Raw genomic sequence first — 25,007 nt, 5'->3', positions numbered from 1 at the left:
ATGTTTGAAACAGTTAGAATTGAAAAAAAGTTATAATAAGAAAAAAAACATTATTATTTATATTTATTTATTTTTTAGTTCATCACTTTTTCCAGATCGTTACACATTTGTATGCAAAAAAAATAATAATCTACATTGCATGTAGTATATTGAAAAAAATTATTTGATCAAAAAACGTAGTGGCATCATGACAAAAACCTGGTATTTAAAGGGTTAACATTTTGAAAATTAATGAATATTTGATATCTATGATTAGATCTGATAAAAAATTAACTCAAGGAAAGGGGAAAACCATATTAATGTATGATATTTTTTAAAGCTTGATTTTCAAAAGTGCATTTTGTGAGCAGAACGATACGAGTGTGTGTGAAATTAACGCGGGCCCTAAATCTTAATTATCACGTGACAATGCTTACAGTACGGTTGTCATGGAAACGAGCTCCTCATCAAACAGCGTCCGGGCTTGCAGCTGCACGGAGCGACGCGGTCAGAGGAACCGAGTAGATTTCAGCCGTACTTCCATTTGTGGTGAGTATCAAACTGTTGTACTTTCTTCTTTACTGGAACCGAAGTGTGACTGAGCGCCGTTTTGGAAGAAAAAAAGCCGAGACTTGTGAAATAACAGCCTACAGAGAGGCTGTGGTATCTGGCCTCGCGCCTCTCGTTGTCATTTGGAAGCCTAACATAATGTGATTTCCGGTAAGGACCTTCAAAATAAAAGCGTGAGTTCATTCTTGCGATTAAGATGATGCATTTTAGGGGCTGGGGGAGGAAATAAACAAGGCCTATAAAACATTTTTTAAGGAAATAAAAATTTAAAAAAAAAAATAAAATAATAAAATCAATAATAAAATAATAAATAAAATAATTACGTAGATAAAACGATAATAGTAATAGCACATTATAAAAAAGTAAAAGACCCAAACTATAAATGAAAGGTAAATGACAGGATAACAGCACAAATTAAAAATATTTTAATAAAACATGTTTTCAAATAATAGTAAAATGATATAAAAGGTAGTAAAACTGTGAAACAGACTAAAATGGTAAAATAAATAGCCACTAGATAAAGTTAATTTTAAAGCCATCGTGCTTTTATTTTGAAGACAAAGTTACTTTACTTCCGGCTATAGACTGGATAAATGCAGTAACTGCACTAGCTGCATCTTCCTTAACTGAACACCATGATTAGTGATGTGTTTAACGTCCCAAACTGTCTGTGCTCGCAATCGAAGGTTTGATATGGATGCTGTCACTAATGAACACGAACAACATCTTTTTTTGTCTGCCACACACAGAGCCTGCTGTATGTCATGACGCTTTATTAGAAGCAGAATTTGGGATCTGACCCTCTAATCTAAATGCTGTATTTGGTTCAGAGAACACATGATCTTTGTAAAAATGCACACACAGACATTGTGTGCATAGACTCAATGAGATCAGTCTGACTGCTGTTCTGCACTCTTTGGTAGGGAATGATGCAGGATAACAGGAACGGGATGATCCCATTCCCACCACCCATCAGCAGAGACAGGGTCATCTGTGAATTCCCAAAGGTATATACTGTTTTTTTCCACTGTTATCCACTGTGAGATAGATCGATGTGGTTAATACTTTAAAACCTGAGAAAATTGGTTTGATTTCTGTTAAAAACATAGAAGATAGAAGATATAAATAAAGCTTTAGTTTTATGGACATTTTTCCCTCTTTTTAAAGCACATTTTTAGGTGAAATCTCTCTCAATTTGTAAGACATTTCTTTCCAAGTCGGTCATTGCCTTTTCTTCTCCATGCTTCTAAAAGAAATTAAACCAATTTGCTCATGTTTTTAAAGAGCTGAATAGCTTGTCAAAGACGACTGAGCGCAGCGCAAGAAAACAGATGTCGATCTAGGTTTCATGGGGTTAACATGGCAAGATGTTAATTTCATTAGAAACATGTGACCTCTAACTAACTTTCTCAGATAGTGAAGTCAGTGTCACATTGCAGCATGCTGGGTAATTATGGGATGTTGCAGTCAAATACTCCAGTCAACATATTCTGTCCTCCGAATCTTCTCCATATTACACATTTGTGCACTTTATTTGGACAGAAATCTATGATACTGAATAACATTTGAGCCTCTTGTCTATGTGTAGATCCCAATTTTATAAATGTTAGCATTTGTAACTGCTAAACATTGTAAACATTATACCTGCATGATAGCATTAGCAGTATGAGCATGTTTGCATTTACTGCACAGTTGTTTTTGCTTGTTTTTTCAAATATTATTTACATCTTTGGAACATTCAGTGATCATTTTTTATATTAATTGTAATGATCACAATTTACAAATGAAAATAATGTGACAAGACATACAAGTCGTTATTTCAGTAACAGCCATGCAATCGTACAAAGCCTACAACAAAAAATAAATCAATGAAACAGACAAAAGTACAGGCACACACAGGGGTTTATCCTACTAGGCACAAAGTTGTAAGATTTGCATCACTTAATAGTTGTGGTTAATTTTTCTTATTACACATTTTTAAGTTTCACATTGTTTTTAGACATGTATATAGATCTAATTTTTGAAAGTGAGGATAATTTCTTTAAATATTCATTTCATTCATTTAGCTAAAATGTTGAGCAAATTAATTATATACTGTTCATTCTCTGAGAAATTTGGATTTCTAAATATTATTAATGTCAGGTTCTTTGAGTGAAATGTTCTTGCCTTAATGTCTTTGTGCATGCTAGCTATCAGTAATATTTGGCCCTTTTCGTGTCAGTGCTACACAGCTAACGCCTCTCTACAGCTGAAGACAGACTGGGACCCTCAGGCTAAAGCAGCCTGTAAAGATGGAGCCGCCAGGCATCAGCCGTGAGTCTCCCGCTTTGTGTCCATGCATCACTTTCAGCTTTGTTTGAGCATCATGTGAAAAGCATCTCATATGTCACTGATATAAGAAAAAATATAAATAACTGTTGTCTTTTTTAAAGGTGGGACCGACAGAAAATGTCAAAAGTGGTGGTTGTTGGAGACCTTAATGTGGGGAAGACATGCCTCATTAATAGGTACTTTATAAATAATTAAGATTAGAACCAGTATAACTACACAATTTCAAAATAAGATCTGATTACTGTCTGCATATAATTGTACATACATGAAAGTACCTTTTTCTTTTCCTTTTCTTTCTGTCTACCTTTTCTTTGACAAATTTGCACACACATTGGGGGTACAAATTTTTCCTTGTACTTTCTACTAATTTCTTGCTAAGCTGTGCGTCATTTATTCTTTTGGCACTCATTGCCACCTCTCATGTTTTTTAAGAAATACATATATAAAATTATGCTACAGAATTTAGTAATTTTTTTAAAGCATTTTCCATGTTTTTGAAAGGTTTCAAAGGGTTAAATAAACATTGTTCTCCATTGGACTGTCTAAAGTATTGCACATGTAAGAAAGAAAGGAAATAGAATTATAAACAGATCTGGGTTTTTGCAGTGAGTCTGACTTCTGAACATGTTCGACAAAAACAACAACTTCATCTGTTTGTGATATTTTTCAGGTTTTGTAAAGACGTGTTTGAAAGGGACTACAAGGCCACCATCGGTGTGGACTTTGAGATTGAGAGGTTTGAGATCTCTAGAGTCCCGTTCTCCCTTCAGATGTGAGTAGTCTGAGTTTAAAGAAGCAGTTCTGCAAACTCTGGAATATGTTTTTGCCATTCACTCATTCATCTTTTTGGTTCTAGCTGGGATACTGCTGGGCAGGAAAAATTCAAGTGCATTGCCTCTGCGTATTACAGAGGAGCTCAGGGTAAGACGCTGTTGTAACCAGATGGTTGTGTCTGATTATAGATGAGACCAGTTTACATCTGAGCTGCTGCAGACTAACAATGCTGAAACTTGTTGCTCATCTTTTCCAGTTATTATCACAGTCTTTGACATGGCAGACATTAAGTCGCTGGATCATACTCGGTAGGTCTGATTCTATTATCATTGGGCTTTTTTTTTATTGCTTTTAAAATCTACAATAAAAACATTAATGTGCTGGAATAGAGTAAGTTGCAACAAAACTTATCTAGTGAAAATATATAACTATTCTAAATGATACCTATCTGTTATGTATATTTTCAAGAATTAAGCTTTATGTAATATTTTTTACAACCCCATTTCCGAAAAAGTTGGGATATTGTGTAGAATGTATCTTGAATCTTTTTCTGTCTATATTCAGTGGAATAAAGTACAAAGATAAGGTATTTCATGTTCAAACTGATAAACTTTACTGTTTGTTGTAAATATGTACTCACTCTGATTGTGATGCCTGCAACATGTTCCAAAAAAGTTGGGACGGATGCATATTTCCCACTGTGTGACACCAACTTTTCACTTAACATTTCTCACTTAGTGTTTGGGAACTGACACTAACTGTTGAAGTTCAAAAGTTAAATTCTTTCCCATCCAGCTTGATACGACTTCAGATGCTAAACAGTCTGGGTTCTCATATTTTTTGCTCCATAATGTGCCAGACATTTTTAATGGGAGACAGGTCTGGACCGCAGACATGCCAGTCTAGTACCTGCAGTCTTTTACTGTGAAGCCATGCTGCTGCACCACGTGCAGAATGTGTCTCATTGTCTTTCTGGAATAAGCAGGGACATCCCTGAAAAAGACCCCGTCTGGATGACAGCATATGTTGCTCCAAAACCTGTATGTACCTCTTAGCCTTCATGGCACCTTCACAGATGTGCAAGTTACCCATGATGCCATGGGGACAAACACACCCCCATACCATCACAGATGCTGACTTTTAACCCTAAGAAACCTGAGCAAATTGGCTTGATATCTCTCTAAAACATGGAAAGAAGGCAACAAGCAACTTTGCAAAAAAGTAAACCAAGCAAACAAAAACAAGAAAATGACCTCAAGAAAGTATAAAAAAGAAATCTGTAACCTTATTTTAAATATATAATCAAGAAAATATAGTTTTCTGAACATTTTTATCTCATTTTTTGATAATATCTAATAATTCTTAGATAATCTCCTTGTCACCTTTACGAGTTTTCTTTGCAGTTTGCAGGACATTTCTTCCAAGTTGCTCATTATGTCTTAAATGCCAATGAAAGGCATCTGAATGCAGCACAAGACAACCAATGTCAACCCAGTTGTTAAAGGGTTAACTTTGCACTGGTAACAGTCTGGATTGTCCTTTTCCTCTTAAACCTGGAAGACACAACGCCCATGAATTCCAAATGTGTAACCAGGCTAAAAGTCTAAGGAGATAGACAAGAAATATCTGAGTTGTTGTACTTGATCCCTTCATGTTGATCGGCAACCATTGTTTTAAAAATGGAATCAGTAAATCATGTTCAATGACATGAGTAAAGAAAACTTTTAACAGTATTCTAGAATTAAGGTATTCTAAGCACTTTGTTTTGTTTCCGTAGCCAGTGGCTGGAGGAGGCTATGAGAGAAAATGAGCCCGGCTCCTGTTTTGTCTTCTTGGTTGGCACTAAAAGTGACCTGCTGGTGAATATATTTTAAATTCTTTGTGTATTTAGGAGATTTTCACATGAACTATTTTCTTTAAGTACTCAACTGTCTTGTCCTTAAGCCCCTCGATGAAAGAAAGAGGACAGAAAAAGACGCCACCAGGATAGCAACAGAAATGAATGCAGAATTTTGGGCTGTTTCAGCTAAAACAGGTAAAAACCAAGCACTCAATTGTAAGACAACATAGATACAATGTTCCCGGGCAATGCGGAAAGCCACTGTAAGACACAATTTACTCTGCTTGTTTGCAGGGGAGAACGTGCAGGGCTTTTTCTTCAGGGTGGCAGCTTTGGCGTTTGAGAAGTGCGTGCTAAAGGACATGGAGAACGGGGTCCCTGTTAGCATCGGACGCAGCAATAGCATCAGTAAGTAACGAGTCAACTCCTGACAAGCAGAGATGTTACTAATGAAAGCCTTGAGGGTACAAATCGCCTCTCCATCTTTGTCGTGGCAGGATCAGATCGTGCCAACCTGGAGGAGGCCACACCCCAAGACTCGAAGAGAAGCTGCTGCTCATGAAAAGAGGAACTCTGAATTTGAGCTTTAAAGGAGAGCAGAAGGCTCTATGCTGAGCCTCAGCTGCAGAGATTCGACTGACCGTGTTCCACTGGTCTGAATGTGCCTTCCGACATCTTCCATTAGGTTTCAGAAGTCATCCAAACTGCCATGTATTCTGACGCTTGAAAAAGGTTCCGTCATTATGAGCTCCTGAAAGACGATGGTTACTGGACTGAAGCTGACATTATAGACTCTTTTTTGCAGATTTTAAATGTTATGAATTTACAGTTTTTATGGAATAGTTGTCAGTATTTCATCCAGGATATTAGATCACTGGAATCCCAAGAGAAAATACTTTCATTTTGCAATAGCAGATTTCACCAGTGTGTAAAAGTAGTTCCAATTATGGTTTTTCTAAGCCAACGTGTGGGTAGTCAATGGGCTGAGAATGGGCCCTATATGGGACTGCCCACAGCTTCCATAGAGGCCCCATGCTTATTGCCCTCATGGGTGGGTTTACCCATAGGCCCCCAGGCAGCCGTAGGATAACCCATGTGGGCAAATGGCATGGGGCCATTATGGAACCCATGCACAGCCCCATTTGGGTCCATTATTCAGCCCACTCAGTACATTACATGCATAGTTTAGTCAAGTTAAGGTCACAGCTCGATTAGGCCATTTATTGGGACTACTGTCTTTGTCCCAGTATACAAGCACCAGGGAGGATTGATTTATCGACAAAAGTATGTCCAACTCCACCATGGCAGCTAGTTGCTGTAAACCTATATTATTTATACAGTCTATGATATACTCTGAATCACAATCATGTCTTTCGTAGTGTTGCTCAGTTCTGCATTATCTCTGAAATACAAGTTTCATAATGTCCATCATGTCGGAGGTGGACAGTTGTGCCTGGACCAGATTTTGGGACAGCCTTATATTGGCCCTTGGTGAAACACTTGAATGGATGCTTTAGGTTTTCTTTGCTATGGTCTTTGTGTTAGTTTTTTTCATACAGTATTGCTGTTAAAGGTTTATCGAAAGCTTATAAGCTGGAATTTGGGGGGCAAGGGAACCAAATAAAAGTGTAAGTAAGTCTTAACATATATAATAATCATAACATTATGATGTAATTTCTTAAAGCAGCTATGCATTTATAAAATCAGTATTGTTGTCAAAGCCTATCATTATTAAATAAAGTGGTGTATTAGCTGTCTGAACTGTTCTGTCATTAAGATTAATCTGTATGGCTAAGCAAGATTTACAAGAAAAATACTGCATTTTCCCCAAAAGATTAGGACTTTTTGACCTGCTGCAAAACACTGAGTGTCTACAAGGGCTTGTCTTTATTTTATGTGTGATATTCAAACAAAGATAATTGAAATATATATTTATATTAGGGTATTAGGGGGTGGTGCAAAAACTGGGTGGGGGTGCATGCCAGATATTTATTTAAGCACTGGAGAGAGACTTGTGCTTTATTGTCAGACAGAACTTTGAATCGCTGTAATTTGTATTTTGTTTACCAGCGATATATAAAAATCCCCAAAATTACAGAATTTATCATAGCCAGAAACTGTAAATAAAACTAATGGTCTGATGGTCTTTGGACACATCATGTGCAACAAACCCTTCTGTCAGAAAAAAAACAAAAAAACATGACCAAATCTTATCTTAAAATAGCGATACTTCATCAAAGGCACTTTATTCTATATGTCTTATTTAAATTTTGGCCAAAATAAAGCTTTTTCACTGACTAACCAGCATGCATTGCTGGTTAGTCAAACATACAAATAAGTAAAACATACAAATAAAACTTTCTATTCTGGATTTTGTCTTCAACTTTTAATTTTTAAACATCAAAGGGTGAGTTTTTAAAATCTTCCAAAAAATATGTCAAAGAGAAGGTTATGCAAAATTTCACATGTTGCTCAGGGAGGCTCAAGTAAAATACGGAGCGAGGGTTTAAAAAAAAATTAAAAAGTCACAGCTCAACCACACCCTTCCTCTGATGAGTAAAGAACTGTCCTCTACATCATAGTTGTTTGCCCTTGTTTTCTGTTGGAATATGACCAGGATTTCTCCAGAGTACATAAACAATTTAAAGACACGTATGATATATCTGGAATATGGCGGGGTTCGTTAATATATCGGGTTATACTGAAAAACACGCGATATCATCCTCCAAGAGAAGCGAAGCTGGAAATAAGTGGAGTGAATCCTCTTGTTTCGCCCAGACACTCTTTGACCCGCCGCCAGCCAATCACATCACACATTCCCATGTTTTGGAGGAAGTACGACCCCAGAGAGCTCGCGCTTGGCTAGTTAGCTAGCAAACCGCTGTCTATTTTTCACTTTAAAACGGGGACATTAACTTATTTCAACTATATGGGTGCATTTTCATTGCAAATAGTTGTTTAACGTTGTGACTAGCGCTAGTCAACTCAGTTTACTAGCTGTATGTTGTCTCAAATTAGCCACATGCTAGGCTAGCATGTGTCAACACCCCAGGGCGGTGTGAGCTGCCAGGAGTTAGAGTTTTTGAGGAGAGCCTGCTGAGGTAACGGTACTGCCATTATCCTGTGTGTTCACTTGTCTTAACCTACAAGCCATAAAGTTTCAATGAATACTTTAATGCTACCATAAGTCACCCTAAGTCTTATACTTATTGCATGTGCTGGCTCCGTGTGATAGAGAGAATGGTAATGTTGCTCCTTTCTGAAAGCCTGACAGACTGTGAGCTCATCAGAGATCGACGGAAAATTAGTGTTACTTTGAACAACTTAATTTCAGCCAAAACGCAGCTTTCGAATTAGTTTGCCCAGCACACTTCTCTTTACACAGACTTCTAATGTTACCTACACTACTGTACAGAGGACTTTAGAGACTGTTCGTTATTTATGAGGGGAAGGGTTGTGCAAAATGGGGGAGGTACTTCATATAATATTTTTTTTAAGACTTGGGAGGGAGTTAAGGCTATTTATTTAGCCTAAGGGAGGGTCATTCAATTGTAAACTGTATTTTTTGTTTATATTTTAAATTCTCTCAGGAACCCAAATCCACCAGTGGGTGTGAAAATATGTTTTTTTCTTAAAAAATCTTCAAAATAAAAGACTTATTACAGCTAGAAACTGAAATATGGTTATTTATGGTGCAGGGATAGTCATGCATTCCCCCCGAGTTGCTCAGGGAGGCTCGAAAAATATATAAATATAAATATTTGTAGCTCTGAGGAGGATCATAATATATGAAATGAAAAAGGGAAGAAAAAATAAAATAATTGAAGTTAAACCCCAGCCAACCTGCTACTCTGATAAATAAAGAACAGTTACTAAGGTAAATAATACATCAAGTGTAGCTTTTGTAACAATAGTATAATTTGGAACAGTATAACAATGAATATATTGTTAATATAGTTAAAAAGAAATGGAAAGACAATTTAAAAAAAGAACAAATTCACATCAAAGGCCATGTGCTAATTTGCCTGCAACACAAGTAAACTTGTGATTTTGTTCCCCAGCTAGTTCATCATGAAGACCAATAAGTCATACAAGCTGGTGCTGCACAAGAAAGGATTTGGTGGAAGTGGTAAGCAAGAACCTGCAGATCACACAGTCTAAGTGTATGTTTCTCTTACAAAAGATTTTATTCCCATGAGGTTGTTTTTTCTTTTCCTTTGAGCAGATGATGAGTTGGTTGTCAACCCAAAAGTTTTCCCTCAAGTCAGTCTGAGGGATATAATCGAGATCGCACACCCGACAGATGAATACAGGTGAGCTTGGAATAATGAGAGGATCACTGTTGTATATTAATTTACATATCACTACACCACTGATCTATTATAACACCCTTATACATATAATCTTGTGTTGTGTCTTTTTTTCCCCAGTCCCCTGCTGCTCCAAGTGAAGAGCCTCAAAGAGGACCTTCAGAAAGGTGAATTCATTTTGATCTAAAACTGTATGTGTAATAATTTAGTTAGGCTAGGTCAAATGAATATCGAATTATTAATTATTAATAATAATAGTAGAGTGTAGAGCTGAAATGATAAGTTAATTAACTGTGTCAATATACAGAAAATTATGTAACAGCTTTTGATTTAAATTAGTTTTCACAGTCTTTTTTCAAGTGGTGATACCTAAGATAACCTGGGTCCTTTTTTTGAATGTGAGAATTTGCTGCTTTTCATTTTCTTTTGTCAGCTAAACTGATTATTTTTGAGATTTTGAGTGTTGGTCCGAAAAACAAGCAACCTGAAGCAGGGATGTCTGATCAAGTGTTTTTGCCTCAATCCCGATCCGAGTCTTTTGATACTGAGTATCTGCTGATACAGGGTCCTGACCTGATACTTATATTTGCCTGGATAATACAGCTGCACAATGCGCACTTCAAGTACTTTAAAGTACTGACAGTTTATTGGCTCTGCAATACGATACAAGAAAACATGTCTGCATCCAAACATTTTATTAAGGGTTTATTATTTTATTTATACAAATAACAAACAAAAAATAATTGTATGTGGCTCGTAGAATAACAAAGAAAACAAATTAAAATGTGTCTTCAGAGAATGCTCTGAAATCGACTTAGTGTAGCATTGTAATAAAAGTACAAAACCTTAGAAATGAGTAATAATCACAATTCCACCTCAAAGTAGTGTTATAACTGAACTTGAACATTTTCAGTCACAACAAATAAAAGTCTGTCACCATTCAGGTTGTTACAGCATTATAGTAAAACTAGTTCACCAAAAATGAACAACAATTTAAATAAAAAAGTTGATCAGGCCCGATACTGATCCATCCGATCCGACTGGGACATCTCTAACCTGTCAAGCATTGTGATTAACCCTTTGAAAACTGAGGAAACTGGCTTTCTTTCAAAAACATGGGGAGAGGATGATGAGCAACTTAACAAGAAATGGCAGAAAAAATAACAAGAAATTAATACAAATTTACAAGAAAATCACCTAAAAATAATCAAAAAACAAAGAAATAACAACAAAAAAAGAAAAAAGTTAAAGAATAAAAAAACAGGAAATGACCTGAAAAAGTAAAATAATGGATATAAATAAATAATACCATACTGTACATATTTTATTGAACCTAATTTCAAATATATAGTTATAATGAATATAGTTTTCATGATATTTTTCTCTATTTATTTGATGATTTTATAATGATTTCCCTGCACTGTTTTTTCACTGTTTAGTGTTTTTCTTTTTTTTTGTAGGACAATTCTTACCAAGTTGCTGATGGCCTTTTTCATCATGTTTTCAACAGAAATTCAACCAAATTTTCTCCCGTTTCAGAGGTTTTAATGCTCGTGAAAGGCATCTGAATGCAGCACAAAAAAAAAACTGATATTGATGCAGCGTTTAAAGGGTTAAGATGTAGATTCTGTAGTTGGTGGATATTTTCATGATGTGGTTGATATTTTGTTCTTATGTAGAGACGATCAGTGTGGACCAGACTGTAGCTCAAGCCTTCAAGCTGCGGGCCTACCAGGATGTCATAGTTAACATTGTGGACCCAAAGGTACGTTCACCAAGACCCTTCTGTGTCTCCGTCTGTTGGACAGAATCTCTCAGTGTGTGTTTTCCCGGCAGGATGTGACTCTGGACCTTGTGGAGCTGACGTTCAAGGACCAGTACATCGGCAGAGGGGACATGTGGAGACTGAAGAAGAGTCTGGTGGGTCCTGTGGGACTCTCTGTCTCTGGCTATAATGTGTAAGAGCACAGTGATGTGAGGATTTAACCATTTCAATCTTTGTTGCAGGTGAGCACGTGTGCTTATGTGACGCAGAAAGTGGAGTTCGCGGGAATCAGGTAGGAAGCATATGTTTTATTCTCTGCACTCTGTCTGTGTAAGTACATTTAGAGCGACGTGAATGTGCTATAAATTGATTTTTTAATTATTTTAATTATCACCAAAACAGGCTTGAAGTGAAGTCTTTGTAACTGCAGTTTTTTGTAAATATTATGGCTGCCAATAAATAAAATAAATAAATTAAATAAAAATGGTATCATAGTTAAGTTCTAACTGTGGTAGTACTTTGCTCTTGTCAAATAATGTCATAGTCAGGAGAGGAAATGCACAAATTCAAACTATTCACTAAATAGGAGACCGAACTTTTAATATGGGTTAAAAAAATAAAATAAAATAAAATAATACTTTTGGAAAAAAGTTGTATTTTGTGTTAAAGGTCTGATTTCAAAATCACATATTTTGTACAAATTCAAAATATCCACTTAATAGGAGAGGGAACCTTCAACATTTGGTAAAAAATGAATAAATAATTAAATGTATCTGTGGTCACATGGTGAGAGCAAAGAGGGGAGGACTAGAGTCTGTTGCCCCTAAAGTTGGGGAAATAGTCTGAAGTCGTGCCATTGATAACAGTCCTTACTTTGATTTTATTAAATCGCCAAACCGATTATCAAAACCAAATTTTTCAAAAACTTAAAGAGGCCATTCTAACCTTTTTCAGCATCGAGGGAGAGTAGGATTCTGGATATGTTCTTTTTCGGGGCACAATTGATAATATTAAAGAAAAAAAAACTATATATACAACATATAATATATATAATATAAACCCAGTTTGGTCAGAATTAGGAGCGTCTCCAGCTCTTGGAAATCATTTTGGTTACTTGCTTATAATCAGTATTTAAACCTTTGAAACCTAGATGGACATAAATTTTTCTTGTGCTGCATTCAGATGCCCTTCACAAGCATTTCAACCTTTGAAATCAGAGCGAAAATATTTAATTCTCTTTAAAAACATGGGAATAGACAATGAGAAAACTGCAAGAAATCGGTTTAAAAGAGGTGAGAAGACAACAACACAAAAATCAAATGTTAAAAAGAGGAGAAAGACAGAGAGAAAATTACCCAAAAAGGGGGAAAAATGATCAGAAACAATATATAAAAAATATTATTTGACTTATATATTCAGAATATATAAGGAATATATAACACTATTTAATTTTTAAGCATTTTTTAAGATATTGTTTATTTTTATCCCTTAGAAGGTAACACTTTAATAGCTTCAGTAAATTCAGATGCTGAAAATGGTTGCAGTATGTGTTAAGGAAAGAAAAGAAAGTGGACACATCTATTTAGATAGAGGCTGTCCTCGTCTCTTGTGCGTAATGGTGATGATGACTGAAATGAATGACTTGGCTGTTTGTGTCACACTGTGCGTGCTCATGATGATTGTTCGCTGTCCAGAGCCCAGGCCAGTGAGCTGTGGGTGAAGGGGGAGAAAGTGACCTGTGGGTACATCAGTGAAGACACCAGGGTAAGAGCAGTTTTTGGAGGCATGTGCTGATATGCACGGACAAAACATCAGTCCATGCAACTGAAGTATTCACAGTCTGTTCGTTAGTCAGAATTTTGGTGTGGAGGACGGTGAAGTAGTCTGGGATGTTTAGAGTGCCACATTGTAACTGAAGAACTGTTGCAAGGTTTGACTCATGTCTCCCACGTCATTACAAGAAAACTCTTTACTTTTTAAATGAAATCATTAAATGTATAATCAGTGAACTGGGCTGTGATTGAACTGCATATTAACTTTTTACCACAGGTAAATCCAAATTGCACTTAGTAGTATGTATAGTAATAGTATGACGGTTGTTTTTTGTTTAACAAATTTATGTAAAATGATTAATAAATATTTTCTGAGATTATAAAAGCAAAAATGTACAAAAAGTCCTGAAGGCATTTCGCTCATAAATGTGAGTTTTTCTCGCACTTTATGACAAATTGACTTTATTATCTCAGAAAATATTTATATATTTTTTAGGTCATGCAGGCCATCATCTGCTCATATGGCATGGGAGATTCTCCGTGTAGTTGATGAAAGGGTGCTGTCCTCGTCGACTCTTTAAAAATTGCACAACAATATTAAAGTGTCATATGTTAACTGTTAAAACAGTGGTGGACCTGTCTCCCTTTGGCTTCTAAAGCTTGCTAATAAATACTACAGTTTTTATTAATTTCACTTCATTGTGACCTTATGAAACAGGTGGTGTTCAGATCCACATCAGCAATGGTGTATATCTTTATCCAGATGAGCTGTGAGATGTGGGACTTTGACATCTATGGTTAGTTGTTCCTCTTTGATTTGTTACTCACTTTGTCTGCAGTTTGATTTGCTTCTCTTGTCGCAATGCTTCTCTGGAGGTGACTGCCTGGTTGAAATGTTTTTCTCTCAGGTGATCTCTACTTTGAGAAGGCTGTAAATGGTTTCCTGTCTGACCTTTTTGCCAAGTGGAAGGTTTGTGATTTTCCTTTGTCTGCCTCTGTGCTGACATTTTCTTTCAACTGTGAAACTAATACGCTGTTTTCGTGTAAAACAGGAGAAGAACTGCAGTCATGAGGTGACAGTTGTGCTTTTCTCACGAACATTCTACAACGCCAAAACTATCGGTGAGTCTGTTTCCTGTGTCATCACACTGAGTTACGATGCATTTTTATGTATTTATACTAAATACAAATGTGATTTTCCTCAGAGGAATTTCCTGAGATTCTGAGAGGGTCCATCCGACAGGATCATGAGGGACGTTTTTATGAAGACTTTTACAGGTAACTATTGTCACTGTAGATATTATCTGCCTTATTTTAAAGGGATAGTTCACATCTACAGGTAACTATAGTCACTGTAGATATTATCTGCCTTATTTTAAAGGGATAGTTCACATCTACAGGTAACTATAGTCACTGTAGATATTATCTGCCTTATTTTAAAGGGATAGTTCACCCCAAAATAAAAATTCAGTCATTATCTACTCACCCTCATGCTGATGGAAAATTGGGTGAAGTTTTATAGTCCACAAAACACTGCTGGAGTTTCACAGGGGAAAAGGTGTTGCTCTTATCTCCCAAATTATTAAAGCAAATGGTGACTAGGATTCAAATGTTAAAAAATACATTTAAAAAATATTTCTAACAGGATAAAATGATAATGTGTTGACATTGAATATACATAAGGTCAATGGTCAACTGTGACATCATTATGTTCCGCAAAAAATGCAGTGACATTTTCAAAGGGGTCCCTTAAGCTCTGACCTTAAGATACAGTAGGGAAATAAGTACAGAACACGTCAACATTTTTTTCAGTTAACATACTGTATATCCAATGCAGCTACTGGCATAAAATTTACACCACATGCTGATATTAACTCAGTTAACGAGTTAACACAAATGAAAATAAAAACACTTGGGAAAAAAATGCTGATATTAACTCAGTTAAACTATGCAGATTAGAAAAATGTAAAATTTCAATTTGTAGTAAAATGACAGGAGAAAACAGTATCAAACACATTAACTGAATTCTATTTCATACTTTGTGTAGAAGCTTTTGTTTGCAATGTCAGCTACAAGATGCTTCAGGTAGAAAGATTCTAACTTTTTTATGGATTGAAATGTTACATTTTTTTTAATCTGCATAGTTTTACTGCACTTATATAAGTATCTGGTTTAATTTAATATTAAAACTGCATTTGTAATATGATACTGAAAAAAATGTTGACATGTTGAATACTGATATCCCTTCATGTATTTGAATGAAAATGGGTTCTATGGGAGCTGTCGGTGGTCTCGAGCACACAAACATGAACGTAGCTCTCACACTAGGAGCTACAGGCTACAACAAAGCACAATGAAGCCAGTGATGTTTTTCAAAACAACTTGGCATGTCGGGGCTTCAGGACACTTGTATTACTTTGGATGAGCAGTATGGAGACATTTTTTGCTTTTTTTAATGTATTTCTTTAACATTTGAATCCTGGAAACCATTCTCCTCAAGTGTTTGGGAGATGAGTGCAACACCTTTTCCCCTGTGAAACTCAGATGGTGTTTTGTAGACTATAAAACCCTCGGCATGAGGGTCAGTGGATAATGAGTAAATTTTCATTTTTGGGTGAGCTATCCCTTTAAGCTCCCCTGAATTACAGATGCGATGATAGAGGGTTTTTCTTTGTGCCAATGCTGAAGTGTTTTGTGTTCAGGGTGGTTGCTCAGAATGAGAGACGGGATGAGTGGACGTCATTACTGGTCACCATAAAAAAGCTCTTCATTCAGTATCCTGTGCTGGTGCGGCTCAAAGAAGCAGGTAGTGAGTTAGTCAGATGTTTTGCAGACTGATAAATCTTTGGATAAGGAGCTTTCTGTAACCACGATCATGCGTTGTGTGTCATGTGTCTACTTACTTTTATTCCAGATGGTTTTCCTACTGGCTACAACTCAACTGCTGCTCAAGGAAACTACCTGGAGGCCATTAATCTTTCCTTTAATGGTGAGTAGTCTGGTAGCAGAATAGAACGGCTCTCAGAGAGACATGAAATGATTTTACCATGTCTTCATGCTGAGCAGTTGATTCTTTTTCTTATCTAGTTTCAAAAGTTTATTGGTTATTCGTTTTGTGCTTTTTAGAAATGAATACAGGCAATTTTGTTTCTCAGCACTCATGTACTCACACTTTCACATTAACTGTAATGAGCTATGCCAGAGCAGAGGGCACACAGGAAAGATGGATGTTTTGTTGTTTTGGCATTAGCTACAGTCCACCTTTGCCTGTGTGCTGTTCAGAAATACACTGAGAGCAAAGCAAGCTAATCTCTTGTACACTGTAAAATCGGACAAGTTGATCTTACTCAAAAAAAAATTTAAATAATAGTTAATATAACTATATAATCTTAATTTATATTTATTTCATATCTAAGTGTTAGGTTTACTTGAAATGTATCTGTATTTACCTAATTCTGTAAAGTTGTAACAAAAAATAACAAGTGGAATTAACTTCAAATAATTAAATTAGGTTGACTTAACTTGATCATCAGAAAGAGGATTTTGCTGATGATGAAGTAAGGAGATCTGTGAGTTTTGTTTTGTTAACAGAAAACACAAATATGACTGACTAATTTGCAACGGGCAGAATACAAATATATAGCACAGTAGACTTGGTTTACTGAAGTTGCTAAAACTTAGGATAGTATCAATTTGAGGACACTTTGGGGTAAAAAGACTTTTGAAGATATACCCTCTTGAAGTTGAAAACCAGTCCTTTAATATTAAAAGTCAGGTGAGTTTTTGTCACAATTAATTAATTAATTAATTAATTAATTAATTGGTAATGGTTGGAAAAGACAAGAAGAAAAGCTGATGATCACCATGTCTACCACAGTGTTTGACAAGCACTACATCAACCGAAACTTTGACCGCACCGGCCAGATGTCAGTGGTCATCACACCTGGGGTGGGAGTGTTTGAAGTCGACCGTCTGCTTATGATTCTCACCAAACAGCGTATGATCGACAACGGTGAGCGTTACAACACAAACTTCAAACTGAACAAATGTGTTTGTTCGCAGAGAATCAATGGTTCATTGCATAATGACGTTAGTGACATGCTATTCCCACTGTAGGTATTGGGGTGGACTTGGTGTGTATGGGGGAGCAGCCTTTACACGCAGTGCCATTATTTAAGGTAACACATTCAGAGTGTAAGCCTGTCTAGATGCATTATATACCTGTTGTTTTCTGATGGTCGTTCTCTCTGTAGCTGCACAACAGGCCGACGCCCGGAGACTCTCGTGTTGGAGACGACTATAACCTTCCTCACTGGATCAACCACAGGTGAAACAACATGACTGATGAGCAAGGATGAATTCAAATTACATACAAAGGTGGAATTGATTAATGTATATCTTGCTTGCATCTGTTTTTACTTTCCACACCCGCAGCTTCTACACTTCAAAAAGTCAGAACTCTTGTAGCTCGTTCACCCCCCGAATCAAACTGGCCGGCCGTAAGGTGCATTTTACATATTTTTGTATTTTACAGTATTGTTGTTTGACTTCAAAAAAGCTGAAAAGCATTTTTTTGTATGTTTTAACATCTCATTTAAATTCTTCTAGCTTCATGCTGAGAAATTCAAGAGCAGCAAAGACCACAGTAAGTTGTAACCCTTTACGGTATCCCTTTAACTCTTTCAAACTTGGATTGGCATCAGTTTTCTTGTGCTGCATTCAGAAACCTTTTTTACAAGCATTAAAATCTTTGAAGCCTGAGTACAATGATTGATTTGTTTTGAAAACATGGGGGGGGAAAGTAATCAGCAACTTGGCGTGAAATGTCCTGCAAATTGCAAAAAAAATAAGAAATGTAATGAGAAAATGACCTGAAAGAGAGTGAGAGAGTCACAAGAAAATGATCACATAACTTGGTAAAAATATCAATAAAACTGTATTTACAGCACTTATAAGTATATATTTTACAAAAAAAGTGACAGAATGTATATCATTATAGATTATATTTATTTTTTATTTTATCACTTTTTCTCAGGTCATTTCCTGTGTTTGTTATTTTATTTTTCTTTTCTTATTTGTGCAAAAATAATAACCTACTTGGCATTAAGTATACTGAGTATTTTTTTTTTAGTCTTAGCCTTTTTTTCACCTAAAAACAGTGGCATCATGACAAAAACTTGACATTTAAAGGGTTACAATTTTGAAAAGGAATGAACATTTGATATTTATGATTTGGACTGATGTTGGTTAAAAAATTAACTCAATCAAAGTAGGAAAGAATATTAATTTATAATATTTTTTAAAGCTTGATTTTGAAAAGTGCATTTTGTGCGCAGAGCAATACCTTTGTGTAATATTAAAGCGGGCCCTAAGCGGTTGATCACGTTTAATAGAATAAAGTCTAATTATCATGTGACACAAAGGCTATAGTACAGTCGTCATGGAAATGAAGTCCTCATCAAACAGCGTCTGCACACAAATTTTAAACATCCCTAGCATGTCCACTAACAGTCTGTGCACTCTGAGTTCTGTTGTTTCTTGAGGCATGAAATAGAGAGAGATTTTTTCTTGCACTCCAACCCTTCCTTTCATGACCTCTCCCAGCTCTCTGCGCTCCGAAGGACTCTGAAAACAGCCTGCCGATTCAGGTGGACTACGATGCCTATGATGCTCAGGTGTTCAGACTACCTGGTCCCTCACGGATTCAGAGGAGCACCAACTTCAGGTATTTCTTGCACAACATGAAACTACACTTGGTGAAGTACAGAGGGTAGTTAAGGCTGTCCACACCAAGAAGGATAACTAGAACTATAAAAAGTTAAAAAATTAAAAATCATTCCACCTCAAGTGCAGTGCACGTGCAGTGAACAATATATTTTTGATGAACGGTAGAGATACTAACAGCCAATCAGAAGTTGCCTTATTTAGACTTCACATCCAACATAGATCTTAACATCTAATCTGGACCACAATTTTTTTATATTGTAAAAGATTGAAACTGTGCACTATTTTACTGTATGGCTTGCTTGTTTCTATTCCTGTGAATTTTGTCAACAATCATTGATTTGTCTCCCTGACTGTAGCAGATTATGGCCAGCAGATGGTGCTGCTGACCTTTCAGCCATGTTGAGCAAAAGTTACTGTGTGTCTTTCAGGATGGGTCGAGACAAAGAGACGAGTGGGAGAAAGAGCTGGGGCTCGGTGGACGTCAGCGCAGGAGTAGGCGCATCCCCCCCTGTTCGCTCTGGAGGTCCAGACGAACAGCGCAGCCTGGCCTCTGATGATAGCCTTGGTCCTGTTTCCAACATGTTGCTGATACCCCGCATGCCTCCGGCCCAGTATGAAGTCAGCAGCTCGCTGGGATATACCAGCACAAGAGGTAACGCCTTCACAAACACTCCACAGGGATGTGATAAAGTGTGCTCCACCTCTCCTCTATCCCATTCCCGTTGCCTGTGTTTTTTTTTTGTTCCAGAGTTGTTGGAGAAGATGATGGACTCCCAGCGGGACTCCAGTGCGCCGGGCAGGTTCACAGTGGGAAGTGCAGAGTCCACCCTGCATATCCGCCCTGGAGGTTACACCCCTCAGAGAGCACTTATAAACCCCTTCACCCCATCCAGGATGCCCATGAAGCTCACCTCTAACCGGCGGCGCTGGATGCACACCTTCCCTGTCGGTGAGTGGACACACAGCTGTATGGAAACAAATGTATGCAGCAGTCAGAACATTTACATGATGTTAGACAAAGTCAAATTATTGTTAGTCCGCCTAAAACTGGACTTTTAAAATACATGTCAACATGTTAGTCCAACTGAAATTGTGCTACATTGAATTTCTTGTTGGACTTACACACCCAGATAATGCAGTTAGGGGTCAATTTACTCTTTCATGTGTACGCCTCAGCTGGACCTGAACTGGCCTAGGCGTTCTGCACATGCTCCATAGTCCCCACACCAGGGGACTTTTTTCATTTAAAAACATAGTGGCATTATGACAAAAAAACACATTTAAAGGGTTACAATTCTGAAAATTAAGGAATATTTGATATTTATGATTGGGACTGATGTTGGTTAAACATAAACTCAATGAAAGTAGAAAATATTATTAATGTATATTTTTTAAAGCTTGATTTTAAAAAGCACATTTTGTGCACAAAGCAACATGAGTGTGTAATATTAAACTGGGCCCTAAGGGTTAATGAGAATGTGTTTTTTGTATGATCAACGAATCTATGAAAAACAAGTTCTGCGTTTTGTTATTCAGACTATTTAACACTTTGTTCATGATCATGTCCAACTCCTGACCAGATCTCTATAAAATCAAGTTTAAAATTCATGGTCTCCAGATGATGACTTCTAATGTTTTTTGACACCCTGATTCCTCAAAATGTCAAAATGCCCTCCTGACGCAGATTTGTCTCATAAAATTTGCTTTGGAGGTTCAGTCTTCAGAGGATGAACTGAAATATTTTTGTTAAATCCCTGAGGTTTTATCTAGCACCACCATCCCACTCATGCACACAAGAAAGATCAGATGCTGCAAGGACGATTAAGGCTTTAATGAACACTCTAATGCAAGTATTCATCCTAGCATCAGACTGTATGCGCATTGTTGTTATTCAGGTCCTTCTGGAGAGGCAATCCAGATCCATCACCAGACTAGACAGAACATGGCAGAACTGCAGGGAAGCCAGCAGAGAGATCCTGCACACACCTCTGCTGAGCTGCTGGAACTGGCCTATCACGAGGCAACAGGAAGGTTAGACACACCTACCATGAGGAAAATAGTTCCTTTGTACAGAAATGTAGCTTGAAGCACAGACAGTGAAATGAATGCTTATTTTTTATCTTTTTATTTAAGGCGGACAGCCTCCAGGCATGTAGGAGAGAACGGCCTTTGCATTGGTGGAGGGATGGAAGAGTTTACTGGAAGTCCAGGGAGCAACTACAGTGGTGATACTCTAAAACTGTGTTCTCCTGAAACATACTGAGCATTTTAACCCTGCAATATATGCTTTAGCTGTGCTTCATTCGCACTGACAAAAGAAGCTCAGTGTCGTTAGTCATCCTTCCAGTTACCGTAAAACTTTAATTAAAAACCAAGTGCCAGTTAAACACTGAGTCCTTTTTAAAAGGCAGGAGTGGCTTCACATTTTGAAAGATACACTCAGGTCTCAAATCGACACTGGGTCTGGTTGCCATAGATGCTGCAAAGCAGTTCATTTCTATCAAAGTCCTTTGGAGGTATGAAACCTCTTAAAGCTCGTTAAATCATTGGTTACCTGCTTGAGCTAATGTTAGTACATACAAATAGAAACGTTAAAACTTTTGTCAGTATAGACTTGCTACTCATCAATAGCTCAGTTACATTCTCTACTATTGATATCACTCAGTTGGATTAACAGAAACCATGAGCACCAAAGTATAATTCATTCACATTTACTGGCTTAGTAAACAAGAGAGAGACGAAAAAAGTGGTGACTCCCTGCCTTCGAAGTAGTCTTCCACTCACTGTGGCAACTGTATATGTAGTTTATGTATAGAGTTTCCACTCACAGTTTCCACAGTGAGTGGAAACTACAGTCATGTGATTAACCAGACTAAAAATTATTCAGTTATTCACTGCTTCACTTGTGTGCCAAAATTCAGCTGAATTACTTTTAAATACCTCCATTGCAGAAATTGATGTATGTGATTAAGTTAGATTAATGAATCACAGAGCATGTAATTATTAATTATTTTTCTGTGTATATATGTGTGTGTTTATATGTATGTGTGTAAAAACTTGATTAATTGAGAAAAGAATCATCAGATCAGTTGGCAATGAAAATTATTATTAGCTTCACCCCTTTATAGCTTGTATCTGTGCTGCTCTTTCTTTGTTTTAATTGGTCTCCGCACAGGAACTCTTACCAACCGTGGTTCCACCTTTGAAGACTTTCCCCCGAGCGGTGCTGATCCAAGTGAGTCCATCTAGCCCCTACGAAAACAACAACATGTCAGTTGATCAGTAACACTGTCATATGGCCATACCTCAGGATCAGGGTGATATTCTGAATCAGTCAACTGATAACGGCAATAAACCTTCAGTGGTGTCTTTAACCTGTGAGGGTTTATTCAGCTTTGGCAGGCAGGTTTCTCTGGGCGTCTCCAGGGGTCGCAGGTAGAAATCTCTCTCAAAGGTTATGTGACTCGGGGTTACCCTTCCTCTACCCTCCTCTCTTTCTCTGTCTTTTCTATCTATTTCTCTGGGCTTTCTGTTCATCTCAATTCCCATGAGGATATATTACCAGATCTTAAAATCCCCTAATTAATTCGCCCTCCTGTAATTTTCCTTCACCATGACCTGTTTGCATTCAACAAGCCTAGCCTATGTATATCTCACCTCTGCATGGCAATAGTAGAGTATTTCTCCTGTTAGACTGTTAATTGGTGCTTCTATCAAACAAATCTTTCTTGTGCACAATATTTTAGAGTCACCTCACCATTTGTATGTTTGCATGATGTGATTTCTATGCTTAAGTTCACGTCACAGTTCACGCCTCTGCTGAGCTCAGGACACAATTTTCACTTGCTTGTGAGCGATGCCGATCACAGACTGACTGTCACAGAGCCACAATCTGCATGTTTGATCACTGCTGTGCCAGGACTCAGGAATCAAGGCCAGTCAAAGTAACTCATTCTGTTTTTTCTTCCCCTCTCTTCCACTTTATTTTTTTGTCTTTGTATCCTCATCTACACTTTCTTTTTCATCTTCATGTCTTCATCCTCTCTCCTCCTTTCTTTACTCATCACCCTGCTGTGCTTCCCCTTCCTCTCTATATCTATCCCCACCAACCTCCACACATACATGTGCCTCTCCTCTCTCTGGGTACATGCATTTGTCTTTGCTGTGGGGATTTTTTTTGTTTGTGTGTGTGTGTGAATGATGTGGGTGCTCCTGAAGCCCTGCTGCTGTCTGCGCCCCCGACAGTGCCCAGCTTCTGCTGCACAGTGGGGGTGGACTGGAAGTCTCTGACCACACCGGCCTGCCTGCCCCTCACCACCGACTACTTCCCTGACCGACAGACACTACAGAACGACTACACTGAAGGCTGCTACGACCTGTTGCCGCACAGCGACCTGGAGAGGTACGTATGTATGGAATTATTTCCTGTGAAACCAAGTGAACAAGTGACTCTTCTGAATATTCCACAAGGGTCAATCCTTGGTCCTCTTTTATTCAACATTATCTCTGCCACCCCAAATTGTAATGTACATTTTTATGCAGATACCATATGCCTGTTATAAATAATGGCAAAACAAAATGTTCTCTAGGTCACTTAAGAGTATCCAGCCTGCTGCTCATATCCAAACCCTTCAGAGTTCTGCAATTGAAATTGTTGAATTAATATTTGGTGATACTGGATAAATTAGGCTTGGGCGGTATATAATATTTGATACTTTCATACCTTCAAACATTAGAAAACCACAAAATGTTAACAAAAGTAATATTCTCGCACGTATTTTCCTTACTTAAACAGAGAAAGACAACTCTACACCTTTTTAATTCAACTTTTTCTCTGTCACAGAAGACTGATGGGACTTAATTCCCTCTTTGACTCATCATAAAACACACCTCATTCAAACTCAACAGAAACAAAACAAAAGTCACCCAAACGATCTTGGTTACTCTTGTTAGTAATCTAGTTAGTAAGTCCACTGTTCCAACAATCACCAGCACTGTTTTGGTTGAAATAAATCCCTAATTCACCAAGTTAGATGTAAAAAACATGCTGTTCTTCCCCATGGTCTCTCTCTGCCTGCTGGCCGCTGGCTGTTAACAGTCCTGTAACTTCTTCCTATGTTGCTCTGCCTTTCAGCTCAGCTGCTTGTTCAGCGAGTAGAGACCAGAGACTGGTGCGCGCTGTACACTACATACAATGAGTTTAATGGAAAGAGGAGTGCCTGGATTTATGTCAGTATTGAAAAACATGCTTTCTGGATTTCTGAATACCCTGGTACACCGTTATACCATACCGCCTAAGCCTTTTATATATGCATGCTTCCACTCCACCTTAAAGCCTCTTGACTCAGTGCGTCACAGTCAGCTGCGATCAACACGGTTGATACATTTCTCACACACTGAAGCATCTTCTATGTGAAGGTGAAACGCTCCTCTTTAACAAACAGAAGGGACCAGCATTGTATTTTTATTTTTAAAGCTCTACTGAACAAACTGCCTACTTACCTCTGCTCCTTGTTTCATTAAACACAGTACTTACATTGTCAGGTGTCGGGACATCTTAACATTAGCTGCACCTCATGTCCACACTGAACTTGGAAAACATGGCTTTGAATACTGTTACACACAAATGGAATGAGCTCCAAAAACTGCATTCTCTTTTTCCATTTTAAAAAGTTGTACTTATGTACTTGAGTGAAGAAAATTAATTTGCAGTTGCATTTGTAATGGCTTTTATTAAGTGAAAATATGTATTATGTGCATCTATCTATGTTTGAACTGTTATTTTTGTACAAAGTTCTCTATTAAAAAAGATATTCTAGTCTCAACAAGACTACCTTTTTAAATCAAAAGGATTACATGAATAAAGTCAATATGGGTTCTTCTGAGCAGCATTTAGCAAGTAAAAGGCTCAGACTGTTTATTCATCTGTTTTCATGCTT

General features: G+C 37.3%; 2 protein-coding genes across 6 annotated transcripts in view; both read left to right on the top strand.

Moving 5' to 3' along the window:
• Window positions 1-444: 444 nt before the first annotated feature.
• On the top strand, window positions 445-7,251 carry rab36 (RAB36, member RAS oncogene family). The gene is made up of 11 exons (XM_042498342.2): window positions 445-528; window positions 1,473-1,556; window positions 2,771-2,862; window positions 2,982-3,056; window positions 3,551-3,652; window positions 3,737-3,801; window positions 3,911-3,962; window positions 5,432-5,513; window positions 5,599-5,689; window positions 5,789-5,902; window positions 5,992-7,251. Exons 2-11 carry the CDS (start codon window positions 1,476-1,478, stop codon window positions 6,054-6,056), a joined length of 819 nt encoding a protein of 272 aa, XP_042354276.1. The 5' UTR covers window positions 445-528; window positions 1,473-1,475; the 3' UTR covers window positions 6,057-7,251.
• A 1,054-nt stretch (window positions 7,252-8,305) lies between these two features.
• Window positions 8,306-25,007, top strand: part of depdc5 (DEP domain containing 5, GATOR1 subcomplex subunit) — a 34,973-nt gene continuing 18,271 nt past the window's right edge. For 3 of the 5 annotated variants that reach the window (XM_088085145.1, XM_088085144.1, XM_088085140.1), the window contains exons 1-26: window positions 8,307-8,595; window positions 9,556-9,623; window positions 9,720-9,807; window positions 9,925-9,971; window positions 11,484-11,569; window positions 11,641-11,724; window positions 11,812-11,861; window positions 13,264-13,333; window positions 14,060-14,138; window positions 14,250-14,311; window positions 14,394-14,463; window positions 14,547-14,619; window positions 16,044-16,147; window positions 16,256-16,330; window positions 17,219-17,353; window positions 17,458-17,519; window positions 17,595-17,668; window positions 17,776-17,845; window positions 17,950-17,986; window positions 18,946-19,066; window positions 19,497-19,720; window positions 19,817-20,017; window positions 20,964-21,099; window positions 21,202-21,293; window positions 22,244-22,303; window positions 23,287-23,470. In XM_088085145.1, coding sequence (XP_087941271.1) covers window positions 9,566-9,623; window positions 9,720-9,807; window positions 9,925-9,971; window positions 11,484-11,569; window positions 11,641-11,724; window positions 11,812-11,861; window positions 13,264-13,333; window positions 14,060-14,138; window positions 14,250-14,311; window positions 14,394-14,463; window positions 14,547-14,619; window positions 16,044-16,147; window positions 16,256-16,330; window positions 17,219-17,353; window positions 17,458-17,519; window positions 17,595-17,668; window positions 17,776-17,845; window positions 17,950-17,986; window positions 18,946-19,066; window positions 19,497-19,720; window positions 19,817-20,017; window positions 20,964-21,099; window positions 21,202-21,293; window positions 22,244-22,303; window positions 23,287-23,470 — 2,342 coding nt within the window. In that variant the 5' untranslated portion in view covers window positions 8,307-8,595; window positions 9,556-9,565. Of the gene's footprint in view, window positions 8,596-9,555; window positions 9,624-9,719; window positions 9,808-9,924; window positions 9,972-11,483; window positions 11,570-11,640; window positions 11,725-11,811; window positions 11,862-13,263; window positions 13,334-14,059; window positions 14,139-14,249; window positions 14,312-14,393; window positions 14,464-14,546; window positions 14,620-16,043; window positions 16,148-16,255; window positions 16,331-17,218; window positions 17,354-17,457; window positions 17,520-17,594; window positions 17,669-17,775; window positions 17,846-17,949; window positions 17,987-18,945; window positions 19,067-19,496; window positions 19,721-19,816; window positions 20,018-20,963; window positions 21,100-21,201; window positions 21,294-22,243; window positions 22,304-23,286; window positions 23,471-25,007 lie in introns of all 5 variants that reach the window. The other 2 variants (XM_088085141.1, XM_088085142.1) reach the window with 2 other exon arrangements.

Source organism: Plectropomus leopardus, chromosome 12 (assembly GCF_026936395.1).
Source record: "Plectropomus leopardus strain MGB_pleo_1.0 chromosome 12, ASM2693639v1, whole genome shotgun sequence".
Lineage (NCBI taxonomy): Eukaryota > Metazoa > Chordata > Actinopteri > Perciformes > Serranidae > Plectropomus > Plectropomus leopardus.
Note: the sequence above shows the minus strand (reverse complement) of the source record. Positions and strands in the feature narration are given on the sequence as shown.